Here is a 17,951-nt window from a genome sequence, read left to right as displayed (position 1 = left end):
TGGTTACTCCTCTTGATTCTAAGCCTCATTCTTGGTGCTTGAAAAGTCTGGGTTCAAATCCCAGCTCTGAAGGACTCAAGTTATCCTAGTATTAAGTAACTAACTCAGTTTTCTTGCTGTTGGTGTCAGACCTATTATGCCTCCTTTGTAGGGTTGTTAGGAGGTCAGAATAAGGCCCTGTAGGACCAGGACCCCACACAGAGCCTAGTATGCAACAGTAATGTCCATCCGCGGTGGACATACTTAATTTTCTCCCTTGGACTCACTACTTTTGCAGCTTATTAGTGAGTATGCTGCTTTTCCTTTTAAAACCTCAGTTTTGCTCTGAGAAGAACGTGTCGCTCCTCTGATCTGAACTGCCCCCAAATGAAATGCCCCAGAGCACCCCTCCCACCCCTAAACTGCCTTGTTCTTCTCTTCCCAGGATACGGGCAGTCCCCGACGCCTTGCCCATGGAAACGCCCGGCCCCTTTCCCACCCCAGCCTCCCTCCCTCCCAGCTCACCGGCATGCCCAAGCGCTGTCCCTGCGGAGATGCCAAGTCCATGGCAGCGCGCGCCTCCCGGAGCGCTCCTCACTCCTTCTCCGTTTCTCTCCCCCTCCCCTCAGGTTACGGGCACGCAGCCCCCGGCACCGACGCGGGCAAGGCCTTCTGCATGTTCTACGCCGTGCTGGGCATCCCGCTGACGCTGGTCATGTTCCAGAGCCTGGGCGAGCGGATGAACACCTTTGTGCGCTACCTGCTGAAGCGCATCAAGCGGTGCTGCGGCATGCGCAGCACGGAGGTGTCCATGGAGAACATGGTGACCGTGGGCTTCTTCTCCTGCATGGGGACGCTGTGCATCGGGGCGGCCGCCTTCTCCCAGTGCGAGGAGTGGAGCTTCTTCCACGCCTACTACTACTGCTTCATCACGCTGACTACCATCGGGTTCGGGGACTATGTGGCCCTGCAGACCAAGGGCGCCCTGCAGAAGAAGCCGCTCTACGTGGCCTTTAGCTTTATGTACATCCTGGTGGGGCTGACGGTCATCGGGGCCTTCCTCAACCTGGTGGTCCTCAGGTTCTTGACCATGAACAGCGAGGACGAGCGGCGGGACGCCGAGGAGAGGGCGTCGCTGGCCGGGACGCGCAACAGCATGGTCATCCACATCCCCGAGGACGCGCGGCCCGGCCGGCCCCGCTGCAAGGCCGACGCGCAGGACCTGCCGTCCGTGTGCTCCTGCACCTGCTACCGGCCGCAGGACCACGGCGGCCGCGCGGCCGCGCAGCACAACTCCTTCAGCGCCAAGCTCGCGCCCCACTACTTCCACTCCATCTCCTACAAGATCGAGGAGATCTCGCCAAGCACACTGAGAAACAGCCTCTTCCCCTCCCCCATCAGCTCCATCTCCCCCGGGTTACATAGCTTTACCGACAACCACAGGCTGATGCGGCGGCGGAAGTCCGTGTAGGGTGCGGGGCGGGCGGCGCAGGCAGAAGCGGTCGCTCGTCCGACTTGACCTCGAGCTCCACCGGCCCACCTCGTCCGTTCCTTCGTGTTTATTATCAGTATCCTTTACCGTGGTCCTCATTCTCTGTGTTACTTTCTCTCCCGCCCTTCTCCGTGGTTCCGCCCCGCTCCCCCAGGACCCCCCGCCCCCGCTGCCCCCCACCCGCTCGCCCACCTCTCCGCGAGAGACAGAGCTGGCCCAAGGGAAGAGAAAGACCCGTCCTCCTCTGGAACTCGCGTCTGAGCATGAAGCATGGATTCCTTCCTTCCTTCCCAGCGAAGTATGCCTTACACTTCTCCGCAGCCTGCCCCATCTCTGGGGTGGCTTTCCCAGGACAGGGGGGACACCAACACCACCAGGCAGAGCCGAGAGGATACCCAGCCCAAAGCTGCACACCAGGCTGCCAGCCCGCGAGTGCCCACCCACGTGCCGTCCGACCTAAGTCCTCTGCGTCCTGTCCCCCAGCGGTGGGTGGTTGTGGGTGTGTGTGTGTGTGTGCGCGGACTACGAGTGAGTGAGGGCGTGCACACGCCGTGTGCTTCTTTCTGTGTGTGCGTGTGTGTGCGCGCTCTGTGTGACAAAACGGAAAGTTTAGGTATGCACAGATTTCTTTCTCCGTGGCTCAGTTCTGTTACTAACCTGCTTTCAGCGGCTTCCAAACAAAACGGGGAAACCAAACCCATGGGGTTTTTGATTTATCATTCTGCCAAATCAAGCATGTTCCACAAGCGGTCTTTCTCCCAGACGTGTCATGACCATATTTTTTAAATGCTACGTTCTAAATTATATTAAACTTCTTTTTAAGGGGACGGGCGGGAAAGAAGACGGGGCTCCTCTTCGCTTGCCAGTTCAAAAATTTTTTAGAAGCATGCACTTTGTTCAACTGGTGTGCATTATCCGCGCAAGACAACAAAACTAGCAATGAGCAGTCCAAAGCCAGTAATAATATTAATTTATTCAAGGCATTTCTGTCACCTGCAGCCCCAACGATTTACCATGCAACTGGGAGTGTCAGGGGAAACTGGAAAATTGCTGGAGCCACAGAATGTTCTGTTACTTCCCTCTCGTTTATACGAAGGCGGCGGCCATGGTGGGGGGTTGGACATCTACCTGTGTAAGTGAGAATTCTGGTTTGGGATGCTTGGGGATGCTTGGATGACAATGGGTATCAGGTGGATGTGGCTTATTTTCTTAATTTAAAAAAAAAACTGACAGGGCATTCCTTGTTTAAAAATATATATATTTCTGTATTTCGAGAAAGACAGTCTCTAATCGCATTTGATTTGTGAATAAGGGCGACAAGTCTGTGCTGGTCTCAAGAAGTGTTTAGAGGCAAAGGCACGGTGTCTTGGCTTGCTGGGAACTTGCCAGTCTCAGGGGACAGTTTTCCTGAGAAGTGGATGAATTCCTCCCCATCGTCCCCCAAGGGAAGGCCTGTTAATCTCCTAGGGGAGGGCTAGGCCATAGCGTAGGGTACCCCGGGGGCCTCATCGATGACAGGAATCAGGAAAGATCTGCAACTAAATTCACAGAGGTGACTTTCACTTCCCTTGACACACCCCCCCACTGCCATTTCTAGAAGCCACCCGTCTTCTCATGCCTTTTTCATAAACTGAACATCCATGGCTCTTGGATAGAAACAGGCTTTGGCTTTGGCCCAGAAGGAGCAGTGGGAGCCCCCATGGGAATCTCCCAGAATGGAGGGTCTGCTCCCTAGAAAGGGACTGTCAAGATTTCTGAAAGAAAAAGGCACCAGTGCCACAGGCCATGAGCATTCAGGCCATTGGACTGAAACGCAGCCGTCCAGACTCCTCCAAAGTGGAGGGCCCTGTAAGGTGTGTGGGCCCCGGGCCTGTGGAAGTGGGGGGCGGGGGGAGTCTGCGAACCGCCATTCTCAACCTTCAAGGTTGTCTCGAGTCACTCATTTTTAAGTATATATATTTTTCATTTTAAGGCTCTAAAATATGTCCAGAGAAGGACATTTTTTCCCCCTTGGAAGAAATTTTTCTTTTCTTTCTTTCTTTCCTTTTTTTTTTTTTTTTTTTTTTTTTGCGGGGTTGTCGTAAGTACGAAAGCAGTGGATCTTTGCAGAATGTCTCATGCTTTGGAGGAGAGTGCTGGGAAGCCATGTGGGGTTGCTCGGGAAAACCTTTGCAAGGTTTGTCCTCAAATGGGGTGTATGATCACCTTTGATTTGTAAGGGCAAGTGAGGTACAAGAGGCTGAGAGATTTGCTCAGAGCCGGTCCTGGTCTAAGCTGCCCCCTGATGCAGGCACCTGCTTCTCTCTGTCCACGGGCAGAAGCCCCAGGCCTCTGGGGTCAGCCCTTCATTCAGAGCCGATTCCTTGACAAAAAGATCTGTTTAAAGTGGTCTTGTCCTGTTTAAATGCTTCCGGTGGCAGGGAGATCCTCCTTTCCTAGGGAAATGGAGAAAACATTCCATATTCTGTATTTTCACAGACCAGACTGATCTGTGTAGCTTTAAGGGATGCAGGATGAAGATTTTTCTGTTCAGTGATGACCATCAACTTAAGCATTGGAAGCAAGGTGGACTCGGTCTGGCCTCCACCCTTCTCTGAAGTTAAATATCCTTGTTCATGCTTGGAGTACTCAGGGCACAGTGGGGCAGCTTGGTTTGCTTCCTTTTCAATGTGCATCTTTTTCTCAGATGGCCTGGGGTGGGCTCTGGCTGAGGGGCCCTCCATGTACACCAGTGAGATGCTTTTGTGGGGGACTGAGTCAGGGGCATCCAGGGACCTTCCCTCCTGAAAAAAATGGGACTGGAGCATCTCCATCCGGAGAGCTTGGCCGTCTGAGACGGCCCAGTCAGTAGGATGATCTTCAAAAGCCAACAGGTTGCTTGGTCTGGGGCACCTCACCGAGCTCCCTCATCTTCAGAGGAGGAAACTGAGGACCCGGAACGGGGAACCAGCAGCTCAGATCAGCTGGCCAGCCCCTTGGTCTCCCCGGGCATCTCTCCTCTTGCTGTCTTCGCGGCTGCTGGGTCACTGCTGTTGCTTATACCTCAAAGGTCCCTCTGCGCCTCGGGCCGAGTCTGTTCCTCCCTCCCGCCACAGGTGACTTTCCTAAGTCTGGCTTCTTGGCCCATCTTTCCAGGCGGCAGTGCCCGCTCAGCCAGGGGGAGAAGACACATGAGGCTGTTTGGAGACAGGTTTCCGCTTCCTCCAGGACGAGCGGAGGCAGGGCCATGTTCCCCCAGAATCGCAGAGCGCTGGCTGGCCACCCAGTTCTAGAGGTTGGGTCTAGGAAATGTGCTTCTTGGGTCCTTAAAGAGCTTCGGACTTGCTTGAATGCCTTTCCAGCGGAGCGGTCTCAGTCCGTGCACTCCACCAAAGACAGGAGGAAGGCGGGTCGTGCGCGGCGCAGGTCTGGGCTCCTCCGGAGACCTCCCTGCTCTGCTCTTGACCACACCCACGCCGGGTGGAAGAGGCTGTCGTACGGCGAGACGGTTAGACTCTTACTTACCTAGGTGAACCCATGGTCCAGGTTTTGAGATGTCTGCTTAGCATCAGACCTGGGATCAGGTCTCTTCTTCCAGCCACAACGCTCTGGTCTTAAAACCCAGGCAGCAGACCCTTAAGCACGACGGGCTGCTGGGGCTCCCTGAGCACCCTCACGCCTCTGCTGTACGTCACTGACCCGCCCTCGGGCACGATCTCAGCAGGTCATTTGCGGTCCAGAAATCCAGAGAGGGCCCACCCTGCTGCCCGAGAGGCCCGCCTTTGCAGGGGCTCCAGCCCCGTCTCTAAGAAGGAGAGAGTGACTGCAGGATTTGGCGTACCGCTTCTTCCCTGCACACGGGGCCTTAAGTGGGGGAACGTCTGGACAGTAACTCAGAGGCCTGCAGAGAAATCTAGGAGGTCACTTTTCTCTGCCCCACCTCGATCTGAAAGCCTCATGGATTTCTGATTCCTGGCAGGGATCGCAGCAGCTGGAAGCTGGAGGGCACGGGGTAGAGGCGTGCGTGGTCTCTGCGTGGAGCCGGAGAGGGAGGTCGGAGAGAAAAGACAATCAGAGGAGAGAGCCACCTGCCACTGAGGTCTGTAGCCCTGTCTCTTTCTGTGGTTTCTAAAAACAATCGGGCCTAATTAGCTTCCACGGAGGTTTAAGGCCTGAGGCCTGTGCCGGAATGTGTCCCTTCTGGTTGTGTGATAAGATGACATTCCCTCAAGCGCTCTTGTGCGTGTGGGTTCGCTCCTGAAGGGGGAGGGGGTCGGACTGGGGGCCTGTCCTGTGCGGACCTGCTGCTGGGGCTCCAACGTCGGTTTCTTCCAGCGTCATGGCTTGTCTGGGACCCTGGATACATCCCGGGTGAGGAAGGGGGGTGCTGGGGCAGAGCCCACGCTTCCTGCTTCACTGGGCCCGCAGAAGCCATGTCACCTCCCCGGGCCTCTGTTGCTGTCTGGCAACACAATGGGATGGGGCCGGTGGGTCCTGAACCCAGACCACCTCCCACAGAATGAGTCTGACCCATGAAGACGTTTGGCCTGGAGGTTCTGGTCAGTGGGCATATTGGAAGGTTGGGACACCAAAAAGAATACAAGAGACCGTGTTGTTCGACAGGGTGCTGGGGAGACGGTGCCACCGCTTGTCCCCTCTCTGAGAACAGAATGCCCTCACACGAGCCAGGCCCCATGAATTCCAGGCCCCCCAAACCCTGGGCGTAAGGCTGTTTGATGTGGCTCTTTCTTGACCACACCTTGGTAAACGGTGCTGTTTTGGGGGAAAATCTATTTCCATGTGATTCTCCCACCGACTTTGTTTGGAAAATTCCAGATCAAAGAAGAGTTGAAAGAAGAGTGTGCGCGGCCGCGGTATGCACATCGCCCAGACCCGCCAGCCTGCAGTGTCTTAGGACAGTCGCTCGACCCTCTTCTACCCCAACCCCGACATATGTGGAGAAGGAAGTGAGGTCTGCCATGTTTAGGTGGCTCACCCCCCCTCCAAAAAAAAAAGATGTGGGAACAAGAGTGTTCTCCTGGAGACATTGCCCCTAGTATCCTAGGATATTTAGTCTTCGTGCAATATTATTATCTAAAATACAGCCCACATTCACATTTTCCCAACTGTCCCCAAAACGTCCCCCAGAGCTTTCTGGTGAGTCCGAGAGAGAAGGTCACATCCCACATCGCCTGTCCGGTTGCCCCAGATTATCCCAATCCAGGGCGTTTTTCCTCCTCCCCATTTTTGTCTTCCGTGATGTTGCCCTTCTGAGGAACCTGGGCCTGTTGTGGGGGATGCCCCATGATCTGCTGCTGTCTCCTGCTTTCCTTATTTAGGAAATTTCGGGAAGACGGTGACATTGCTGTGTCGTGTCGCCATGATGAATGCCTTTGATATGCTCGGCTCTCTCGAGACCTCTGTGATTACCTCTCTCATTGGAGATAAACAAGTCACATTGAATGTTGCTCTCCCCTGTTGGAGAAACCAGTGGAAGCTTCTAGAGAGGTGTCCACGAGTCCCTGGATGCGGGGTCTCATTCCCAAGCCGAACACCACTCTGCTCCTTCTGACCCCTGACATGGGTCTCTCTGCAGTGCGAATGCCAGCGATCTTTACCCTAAATGCCTGTGGGGGAGGTCCAGCTAGAAATGGACAGCCCAGAGATGGGCTTCCATTGGCTACAAAGCTGGCTGGCAGGTGTAACCCAGTGGGATCCTTGAAAGGATCCCTGGGCACCCAGAAGCCACTCAGGTGGGCAGTAACGATCACCGAGACTGTCCTAGTACAAATGTCACAAAGCCAGACGGGCTGCTGTGGAGATCTCGGCCATTAAGGACCGTAATCGGGACCTCTGTCTTGGAGATCTTTGCACTGGCAAGCTCTGTAGCATGGATTTTTCAGTGTTGATAACATAAAGCGGTCCAACTGCTGTGGCTCAGTAACCTTTCATTTGATCAAGAACATACGGTCACGCAGGTTCTCTGAGCCTTTGCCCGGGCTGTTCCTGCTACCTGGGAGGCCTCCCTGCTGTGCTCCGACACCGTGGCGAGGAGGGGCGCCTCCCACGCATCCTTCAGAGGCCCCTGTTGCACTCAAGGATCCCCTCCCGTGGGCGCCCTTGTTCTGTCTGCCACGCAAGAACATCCTGGGAAGTCCAGTCTGTTGGCCTTGGCCTTGAGAGCTCTCAGGCCTGAGCAGCGCCCACAGAGGGTCGTAAAGACGATCAGATTTCCTGCCGCTTGCCTAAGTGGCCGTTCATCCCCGTTATCAAGGCAGATCTTACCTTCTGTGTGGACAGTGGCTCCATCCCTGGAAATCGATGCCCAGCCACATGCTGAAGATCCGTCACCTGTGCTTGGCCATTCAGTGGCACCTGCCGGCCTGAGTGGCAGGGGCTGCCAGCTGCCTGCGGCTGGCCATTTCCCGGGAGCGGGTGGTCGTTACACCTTCAGTCTCTAGAAGCATGCTTGGGACGTCTCACCTTACAGCGGGGATGGGGCCCTGTTACGCCAATGTCAGGAGCCGGGTCAGTGCCCCGGGAGAACCGCTAGTAGAGAGTGAGCAGCGGGGGACGCACGCACTGAGTGACAGGGACCTCGGGCCTTGGCCGCGCACCTGCCTGGCATGGCTCTGGGACCCTGGGGCAGAGGCCAGGGCAGACCCTTTCTGCCTCAGACCTTGGGGCAGAAGCTGTTCAGGTCGGGCACTCACAGGCGGTGGTACTTTGCCCGTCTGAGCCTCAGTTTCCCTAGCTTTGGAGTGGAGATGAGACATAAACGACACGGAGCAGCTGTGGGAGCTGCAGGAGTGACCTTGACTGGGCCCCTGGTCCGTGCCAGGCGCCATGCGGGGGTTCTCTCGCACGCCAGCTCCTGGGCTCCTACGGGTCGCTCCTGGCGTTGGACCTGAAATGAAAATGGAAAGGCAGTGACGGAGCCCGGCCGGGGAGCTCAGGTCGGGCTTTGCGGAGGAAGGAGCTTCTGGAAATCTCTGAGCGGAAGCTTGAAGAAGCAAGTCGGGGCTGGTGTAGGCAGAGGCAGAGCCTGGGCCAAGGCTCCGAGTGTGGACATGCTGGGAGCACAGATGACCATTAACCCTGCCACAGAGCCGCAGCGGACAGGCAGGAGGCAGCCTCACTGCCCAGGCCCTTTGGAGCTGGTCACATCCTAAGTCGTTCAAGCCTTCCTCATGCTCAGGAACCTTCCCTGGCTCCCCGGTGCCCACAGAGTTTTATGTCAAGGCCCTTTCCTCTCACATCTGGCGTCCACGAGGGACCTGTCCCTGCTCATGTCCCTGCTTGGGCATCCTCTTGTGACAGATGCCCTGCTGTTTAGGTGGAGTGGACGTCTGTGTTTTGTTTTTCTGAGTCTCGTGGGCACTTGCTGTAGTTTGCTTGGGGAACATTTCTGGAGACCGTCTGCTTGGCCTTTCACTTAAGCCTTTGGGGGGACTCGCCAAACGGCTCTTTGTCCACTTGTGGCTGTGGTGCTGAGGGCAGGGTCCTTCAAGTAGGGGTTTCAGAAGGCAGGGGTGTCTGCTGTCGTGGTGAGCGCTGGCAGCTCAGGTCTCTTCTTCGGACCTTTCTCCCTACCAGTGTGTCTAGGGGACGCGCCGGGACGTGTAGGCAAGTGGCGTCCTGGTACGGAGCCCCCTTCCCCCGGCAATGCAGAGTGGACTTTGGTTTGGACTTGAGCCCCCCGGGGAATGGAGGCTGAGGGGCACCGGCTGCGGGGAAGGAAGTCTGGCCTAGAGAACGTGGGCTGAGCCAGGATTCAGACCTTGCCTTTGGGATCTGCTGTGTGACCCAGGGCAAGTCACGTCACTTCTCTGGGCCCGAGTTTCTTCTTTTTCTAGACTAAGGGGTTTGCTAAGGTCCTAAATATCATCCCCCCCTCCCCCAAGTCTGCCTTATTCGGTTTGCCACCAGCTCCAGCCTGCGGAGGATGGGCGGGGCCGCGGTCAGCCGGCGTCCGGACGTTTTCACCGAGCACCCTCTGTGGCAGGGGACGCTCTCCCGGTCAGGGCTGTCGTTCTTGACCAGGATGTGGGTCTGTAATTAACCAACAGCTCCTCGCAGGTGCGTCTCCGCTTTGTTCCCTCGACTGTGCAAGGCTCCCTGGTGGCACAAGGTGCGTGTTCTAATGAGAGCGAGCCCGGACTCTGGGCTCTTGTGTCCGCAGCGCTCACCGCACTTACGAGGAGACGGGGAGGCCCCCCGGGATCGGCCTTCCTGTCCGTCCTGAAACCCCGGTCCCGCCCTCCATCTACCTCTGCTCTCAGCGTGCTGCAGGCTCAGCCCACCCTTACGTCACGGTTCTCTTTGCTTCCCGGGAGGCTGTGTCCCCCACCCACAGAAGCCACTGGCTCAGTACGAGGCCTTGTGGCAGGCCCCACCTGACTCAGGTCAACTGTATTTGCTCCGCCGGGATGGAGCCACCAGGGCTCATGGCACTGACTTCGCATCTCCCGCTGGGCAGGGGTGGAGCTACCAGACCTAGGGGACATCGCTGGAAGGGGAAATGGCCCCGAGTGCACACTTCTGGCTCTTCTTCTCCAGGCTCAGTGCTCAGGCTCACAGGGAGGGCTGGGTCCCCTGCTCACCCCAAGAAAGGGACGTGGGGGACTGCGCCAGGACGAGGCAGAAGCGGGTCCGTTCCAGGTGAACGCGGAGGCTTCACGGGACCAGAGAAAGTTCCCAGCCCTCGGGAAGAGTATTTGCTGACTCTCCCAGTTCCTTTAGAGGCCCGGCTCTGTGCCGGTCACTAGGGACGAAAGCCTGAGCGGAGAGCTGGGCTCTGACCAAGTCTTTGATTGTTCTTATCAGTCATGCAGAACCTTGGCCTCTGGTGTCTGTTCTTAGCAGCAGTGGCCCCAGAGGGAAGGGCCCAGGCCCGCAGCGTGAGTTCTCTGCTGCAGAGGGCCGGCTGGTGGACCCAGGCAGGATGCAGCGTGAATCCCGCTGTGACTCCCAGAACAGCCGCAGGGTCTCTGGCACACAGCCCAGCCATGGCGGAGGGCGGCACACCAGTTGAACCCCTTCCGTAGTCTGCTCTGTGTTCCCTGGGGGGATCACCCTCTCTGGGAGGTAGACCGGAGAGTGGTTTGCAGGAGGTCCTCCCGGCGGACATGTCCTCTCTCTCTGGGCCTTTGTTTCCCCAAAGCAAAGGAAGGAAGGGTCTGGAAGGGGGGAATTGTTCCAGAAGACCTGCGGGTGCAAACCCCAGTGTTGTAGATGCGGCCTAGGTTCTTTCTGAAGCTTCATGGGACACACGGACATGGCCTTCCTGTCACCTCCCTGCCTGCTGACTGTGGGTTCCAGCACGAGAGGAATCGGGGCGGGAGGAGGGCGAGGAAGACGTGCCCATGGGTGAGGGAACTCTACTTGGGGAGGCTTCCGTTCTTCATGTTTTCTTGTCACTTCTGGACCCCAATGGCAGCCCCTCCAGAGGTCCCAGATCAGGTCCTCGGAAGCCTTGAGCCTCCAGAGAACGGGTCTTGGGTTTGTGAAATCGAGCCATGGGCCTCGGCCGGAGAAACTGAGCCCCAGCTTCACCTTTTCCAGCTCTTCAGCTCCGGGAGTGGGGGGCGGCCTCAGGGGTCTTGGTTAGCACGTGGCCCTGGGGCCCTGCCTTCCCCTTTGGAATCAGGCCACATGGCCTTGGGCGAGTCACCTCTTACCCTCTTCTGTGAAGGACGAGATGGCCAGGTGAGAAGCAGGCGTCCCCCAGAGAGGTGCAGGGGGACATGAAGGCCTTGTGTGGGGGGGACTGGGGGGGCTCTTGGCTGATATTTCAGTGGCATCAAGTCTGGAGGAAAGGCAGGGCCACGTGCTCCCAACGAGGGGTCCCTGACCTGGGCCATCTCCCCTCTCGTGCGGACCAGCACACTTTCCAGGTGCAGCTCCTCGGACCTCCTCACCCTGCTGAATCCTGCCTCCACCCGCTCACTCCAGCCCCCCTGTTGACGGGTTCTCCCTGGTGGACCCCTCTCGGCTCCCAGTGGACCAGGTGCTTGGTGATGGTCTGGGTGGGAGATCTTCCGGGAACCCAAAGCCCACCGCCCCTCCCCCCCCCACCCCCTAACAAACCTTGTGGAAAGGCTTGCCGTTCCTTAACCCGAGAGGATGGAACAATTCCTAGGCGTGAGCTGCAGCCGCGTTGGGCCCAGGGGCTCCTTGGGGCCCCCCCATGGGGTGCGATCTGCTACTCTTTGCAGAGCACGTGGGGCATCTGCTGGGAGCCAGCCCCGGCCAGGAGGCCTGTGCTGAACCGTCACGGTCTCCAGCCTCAGAAGGCTAACCTCCAACCTACCACGTGCCTCCAAGTGCCCGAGGTCCAGAAGCCGAGCCAGGGGAGCAGGTGTGGGGATCCGAACATACCTCAGCGATCACTTGATTCTTGAGCGGAATTTTAGGCCTAGGGTAGAAAAAATCAAAATCCAATGAAAGGGGAAATGTGATGTTGGGAACCCAGGGAAGCAGAACCCCAGTTACCAAGATTTCTCTAGAATTCCGTGGCTCCTTGGAGAATAACACTCTCGACAAAGGCTCATTATGCATTTGCTTATGCAGCCTACACACAGCACTGTGACGGACACTGGGGGCTGGAACGACCTCCAGAGGTCATCTCGGTCCACTCTCTGCTTTATCAGAAATCCCCGTGAAATGCAGATAATGCACTGGCTTAGGGGAAACTGAGGAAACTTGGAGGAGGAAAACTGGCTTTCCCCAACCAGAAGGGTCGAGGCCGTCTCCTGTGCCCGTGAATGTGGATGGGGGGGTGGGGGTGGGGAGAGCGGGGAGCCTGGTTTGCAACTAAACAGACAGCCAGAGACTTCAAGGGGGAGGAGTAGGTTTTAAACCACTGATCTGGCTAACGAGGAGGAAGAATTTCTAGTCTGTTCCCAGCAGGCCAGGAGATTGCAGATGCTCCCTCTAGGATGTACAATTTTTAATGTCAGCCAACTGTGCGCCCTTGTACCTCAAAACTTTAACAAGAAAAAAAGCATCATTTGTGACCCCGCACACGGAATAGTTAAGCTTGAATTCGTTCCACACTCACGTGCATTGAAACGATGGGTGTATCCCCCTGGGGGGCACTCCATGGGGGGGGCACGGAGATGTGGATCCTCGTGTGTTCATTTGGGGTGCGTGTGTGTGTGTGCGCTGACTGGGTATCTGGGTTATCGGGGGGGGGCACTGCTGGACATTTTCATGTCTGTGTGGTAAGAGGACGTGGGTCTGGTTCCGATGGCGCGGATGTGGTTGGAGGCCCTCCAGAGCGCCCCCAGGGGAGGGTGTTGGAAATCGGATGTTTCCACCAGAAGCTTGGCCACATTGCGGGCAGATGGGATGGTTGGCTCCAAGCCCCTCAGCTGGAACCTCCCTTCCTACCCTGGGGGGTGTTTGGGATTGGACCTCAAGTCTCCCTGCGGTCCAGGCATCGGACCTGTGCTGGGAAGCCATACCAGATTCGGCAAAAACCAGTGATTCCAACCGGACCACAGTGTACCAAATTCAAAGCAGCCTACTGTTTCCTTTTCTTGTGTTTCCCTTTTGTTGATCTTCTCCGGCCCTCTCCGCCTGTGGGGAGGGCACCTTCACAAATGGCCTTAGCATGCCGTTCTGAAGTTTAACAGAATGAGACAACCATCAGATGAAATCAGAGGTATTTATTATCACAGCTTACTGAAGAATGACAAACAAACAAAACTGTATCACCAATGTTTACAAGTCCAAGTAGACATCCAGCCCGTGTAAAATATGTAATTTATGCAAGGGATTGCATCTTTCTTTTGTAACGAATGCACTAAGGCAACCCTGTATATATTTTACAATGTCTTTACAGAAAAAAAAAAGAATCATTTACTGTAGTGTTGTAAAATAATGCACTTTTCTAATTTTTTCATTAAAATCTCTATGGCACGTTTGCAAATGTGTCTTGGTCTTCCTTCACTAAGAAAGGTCCAGAGCACCCTGATACAGCTCCCCCCGCCCCCCCATCAGCCCCCTTCTGATGGCTTTCTGGACCGAGGTGGACAGGGCTTGAATGGGGGCAGCCCGTTTGCACGTGGTCCTCCCCACTCCGAAGCCTTTTCCCTAAAAGCCCTGACAAAGACCTCAATGGAACAGAGACCTGATTTGCCTGCTTCTGTTGATCTTTTTTGGTGGAGGAACCTGAGTTCAAAACACAAGACAACCCCTTTGCTCTTTTCACCTGCTGGGTGAGCGTGGAAGGGAGAAGGGAAATGGTCGGGTAACAGGTACCCAGGATTCGCTCTAGAGCGGAGGCAAAATTTGCTTCCGGCAATCTGCGGCAGCTGCCCGGGGGTGAGGGGCTTCCTGGCTTCACACGTGTTCCAGTGTCATGGACATCGTGGAACTTGACCTGGAATGCCAGGGTCAGAGCTTCCTGGGGGTGGGGGGCTTGGCTCTCAGATTTGAGCATCACACTCACTGTGTGATTGCCAGGTCCCACCCTCCGTGGGGGTCTGGGATGGGGCCCCGAGAGATTGTGCTTTTAGCACGACCTCAGGGGGTGTTGCTGCCCCTGGGATGGGGGCCCCACCTTGACCCCAGACCATGGTCTCCCTTCTGTCTCAACTCTGAGATTTCAGAGAAGATTCCGGGGGCGAGCACATCCTGGGAACCCTTTAGACCCAGGCTGCCTCCTGCCAGTCTTGTAGGAAAGGGACTCGTCCTTGGGACCCCAGCTGCCCTCCCAGCTGTTTTGCTTCCTCCGGGGCTTGCTGGAGGTGCATCCAGGAAACAGACCCCAGCGAGGACCTGAGTTCTCGGTGGCTTACACCACTACGGTCTGTCCCCCAAACACCTTGTTTCAGGAGCTGGGTCTTCAGAGTCGGGGTCGGCAGACTTTCTGCGAAGAGCCAACTCGTGTGTAGTTTACACTTAATGCAAGAACCCGACTTCGCCGGCTGGCAGGGAAGTGGTCTGAGGTGGTGCACACGGGAGCGAACGGGACCGTGTCCAATCCAACTTCATTTACGGAGACTGAAATTTGAATTTCAGGGCGTTTTCATGGTCACAAAACATCGTTCTCCTCTTGGTACCCCACCTGTTTAATAATGAAAATCTTTGAGCTGGGGGCCCAGCAAAGACCCCTGTTGATAAACCCTCAGGGATCTCCTGTGTAAAATGTCGGGGTGGGGGAGCCAGGGCCAGACAGTGGTCAGGCAGGTACAAGCTTCTCTCAATAGTGCAGGGGATGAAGGTATTCATGGCTTGGAGGAATTTTATCCTTCTTGGGAAGGTTTGGAGAGATTGCTAGTCCAGCCCGACCCAGACTAGCCTCCCCTGACCCTCACCTGGCGTTTTCTTTCCCTTTCTCTGCACCACCCACACCTTCTACTCCAACAAGAGCCAAGAAATGCCAGAACCCAGCAGTTAGAGGTAAGGGTCAGATACAGCAACCTTCACCCTGGAGGTAGGGCAGGGGCCAGGGGGCAATTGTCCCACATCTGGTACCCACACAGACTACTTGCTCATGTCTGGTCTCCACATCCTGCTTTCACAGGGCTCTTGAGAAGATGGGATGCAGCCCCTGTCAGACGGTTCTGCTGTACGTGTCTCCGACATTTTAGAGATGGGGAGCTTACCCCCCCCCCCCAGGGGCTCAGTTTGAAGCCTCCACTGAGTGCGGACCCAAGCAGCTGCTGGCACACGGGTGGTTTCGGACAGGAAAATGGTTTGCTGGGGCTTCTTCCTGCTTCCTTTGTCCCTACTTCCCTCCCATCCAACAGCGGTCGTAAAACGCCCCAGCCTGCATTCCTGCTCGCCCATTCCGGTGGCCATGCAGATTTCAGGAAGCATCTCAGACAGGAGGTGTGCAACGAGGAGCTCCTGACCGCCCCCTCCTGACCTCTCAGGTCCCTGCTTCTCTGGTGATGTTCCTGTAGGTCAACTGCATCCTTCTGGCTCTTCAGGCCAAAGAACTCTGCACTTATCCTTCCCTCCTCTTCCCCCCCCCCCCACCCCCTAAGTCCAATCCCCTAGAAAATCCTGCTGGCTCTTCCTTCAGCATTGGTCCGGAAGCTGGCTCCTTCTCACCACCACCAAAGTCCTGGTCCACAGTGCTAGCGGCACCTGGATTACCGTGTCATCCTCACGTCCTCCGCCCTTCACCTCCCCTCTGTTCTCTGCTCCGTTATGCCTCTTCTGGCCCCGCGCTCCAGCTTGCTTTCTTCCCACAGCCAGCTCACCACCTGCCGTTTTCCAGTATATATTTTGCACCTTTGCTATATATCCCCTCCCTGTAAGCCCACGTACTAAAAATGCCCAGCAGGCAGGGATAGTCGCTGATGTGCTTCAGCACCAGGACAGCGTCTGTATCTGCTCTGAAGTACTTGCAGAACGCCGAACTGATGAGTAAGGTCAGAACCTGAGCCCCCACCCATGTTCCACAGGGCCAGGCGAACGCCCGAACCCCCGCATCCTTCCTCTCTCCTTCCACTCCTCCTGAAGGACAAGCTCATGGCCAGGGATGACCTGGAGCGGCTTAGACATCCAAACAGAGGCTCAGGTATGGGGACCATCGTAGGTCATGAGACAGAGAGCCTGTGCACAGAGGGACAGCCTAGGGAAGGAACCATCAGAGGACTTCGTAGTGGGGATCATGTGGCTCCAAGTGCATGGACTGGGGACCCAGGGCAGGCCTCTTAGCCCATGGCCCAGGGCAAAGCTCTCCGGGAGGCATTTCCTACCCTCAGTGAATGAGGTGGTTAGTGCTTCCTGAGATGGGTGTGTGTGCATGTGTGTGTGCGTGTGTGTGTGTGTGTGTGCAATGTACGTGCATGTGCGTGCCAGTGTCCTGAAGACAGCTTGTAATAGGGGCAGGGCCCCTTTCCTATCTTTACTCTTTCAGCCGATCCCTTCACAGCTCAGAGGGATGCCCAGGGCAGTGGCAGCTGAGGAAGGTTTCTTGAGTCGTGGTTAAGAAGTGGAGGACTCTTTTACATTCCTGCTTGGACTTGAGGTTCAGTGACAACACTGGGGTTCCAGCTCCCACTTCAGGTGTCCCCTGCTTTGGTCCCAGCCACTCAGGAGTAGGGTATTTTGCCGCTGGCTTTGCTCCAATCCAGGTGTAGCTCTCACAGGTGCCAGGGACCTCGGAGCCTACTCAGGGACTCTGTTCATCAGCACTCATTATAATTATCATGGTGCATTTGTTAACAAAAATAACGACCACTTAAATGATACTTAAGTTCATGTATTTTTCTGTTCATTACTGTATCACACTGTTAGATTTTCACCAAGTTATAGGGCACATTTATGATCGCCTGATGTTAAATATAGATATACAGAATATTCACTTTGGGGGTCTCTGAAGAGGACCCTGAAGGAAAAGCAGTTATACTCCAGGGGGGTGGAGAACAAGGTGACAAAGAGGTCCTGTGACTCCTGACTGGGGCAGCGTCCACAGCATAAAGAACAGGACATTCTGAAGGTTTTTTCTCTCTTGCCACAAATGAAAAATCCCATAATCAAAAGCCACAGGGTAGATGTTCCTGTGTGCAGGGGCTGGGTTTCAGATTGAGTGGCCTCTGTGGACGCCTCTGTGTCCTCCAGAATGAGTAGAAACAGGAACTTTATTTTATGATGATTAATAATTCTTTCAAGCAGCCTGGATAAGTCAGCTCTTTCATTTAATATCTCCATGGCCTTGGATACTTTCCTTACCTGCACGCGGACAGGGAGACACTATTAACTAAGAACATAGTAGTCACCACTTAATAAACTCGAGCAATGACTCTTCTGTGCTAAGGGCTTTTTCTATTTGGGGGGGGGGCTCCAATACTTTTTCACTTGTATCCTTCCCTTCTTAATATTTGTCATCCTTTTTAAAAAATTTAATTTTATTTTTTCAGTGATCCAAGATTCATTGTTGATGCACCACACCCAATGCTCCATGCAATACGTGTCCTCCTGAATACCCACCACCAGGCTCACCAAACCTCCCACCCCTTCCCCTCCAAAACCCTCACTTTGTTTCTCAGAGTCCGCAGTCTCTCATGGTTCATCTCCCACTCCTAATTTTCCCCAACTCCCTTCTCCTCTCCATCTCCCCATGTCCTCCATGTTATTCCTTATGCTCCACAAGTAAGAGAAACCACGTGTAATTGACTCTCTCTGTTTGACTTATTTCACTCAGCATAATCTCCTCCAGTCCCGTCCATGTTGCTACAAAAGTTGGGTATTCGTCCTTTCTGATGGAGGCATCATACCCCATAGTGTATATGGACCACATCTTCCTTATCCATTTGTCCCTTGAAGGGCATTTTGGCTCTCTCCACAGTGTGGTGACCATGGCCATTGCTGCTATGGACTTTGGGGTACAGATGGCCCTTCTTTTCACTACATCTGTATCTTTGGGGTAAATACCCAGTAGTGCAATGGCAGGGTCATAGGGAAGCTCTATTTTTAATTTCTTAAGGAATCTCCACACTGTTCTCCAAAGAGGCTGCACCAGCTTGCATTCCCACCA

At 55.4% G+C, this 17,951-nt stretch overlaps 1 protein-coding gene across 1 annotated transcript in view; it reads left to right on the top strand.

Annotated features, from left to right (window-relative positions):
• Positions 1-13,379, top strand: part of KCNK9 (potassium two pore domain channel subfamily K member 9) — an 84,750-nt gene extending 71,371 nt beyond the window's left edge. Inside the window, exon 2 of the mRNA XM_013051782.2 lies at positions 609-13,379. Within this exon, the coding sequence (XP_012907236.1) occupies positions 609-1,450 (842 nt within the window). The 3' untranslated portion in view covers positions 1,451-13,379. The remainder of the gene's footprint in view (positions 1-608) is intronic.
• Positions 13,380-17,951: the final 4,572 nt, after the last annotated feature.

The sequence above is a fragment of the Mustela putorius genome, unplaced genomic scaffold (assembly GCF_011764305.1).
Source record: "Mustela putorius furo isolate JIRA1106 unplaced genomic scaffold, ASM1176430v1.1 tig00000228_pilon_pilon_pilon, whole genome shotgun sequence".
Classification (NCBI taxonomy): Eukaryota; Metazoa; Chordata; class Mammalia; order Carnivora; family Mustelidae; genus Mustela; species Mustela putorius.
Note: the sequence above shows the minus strand (reverse complement) of the source record. Positions and strands in the feature narration are given on the sequence as shown.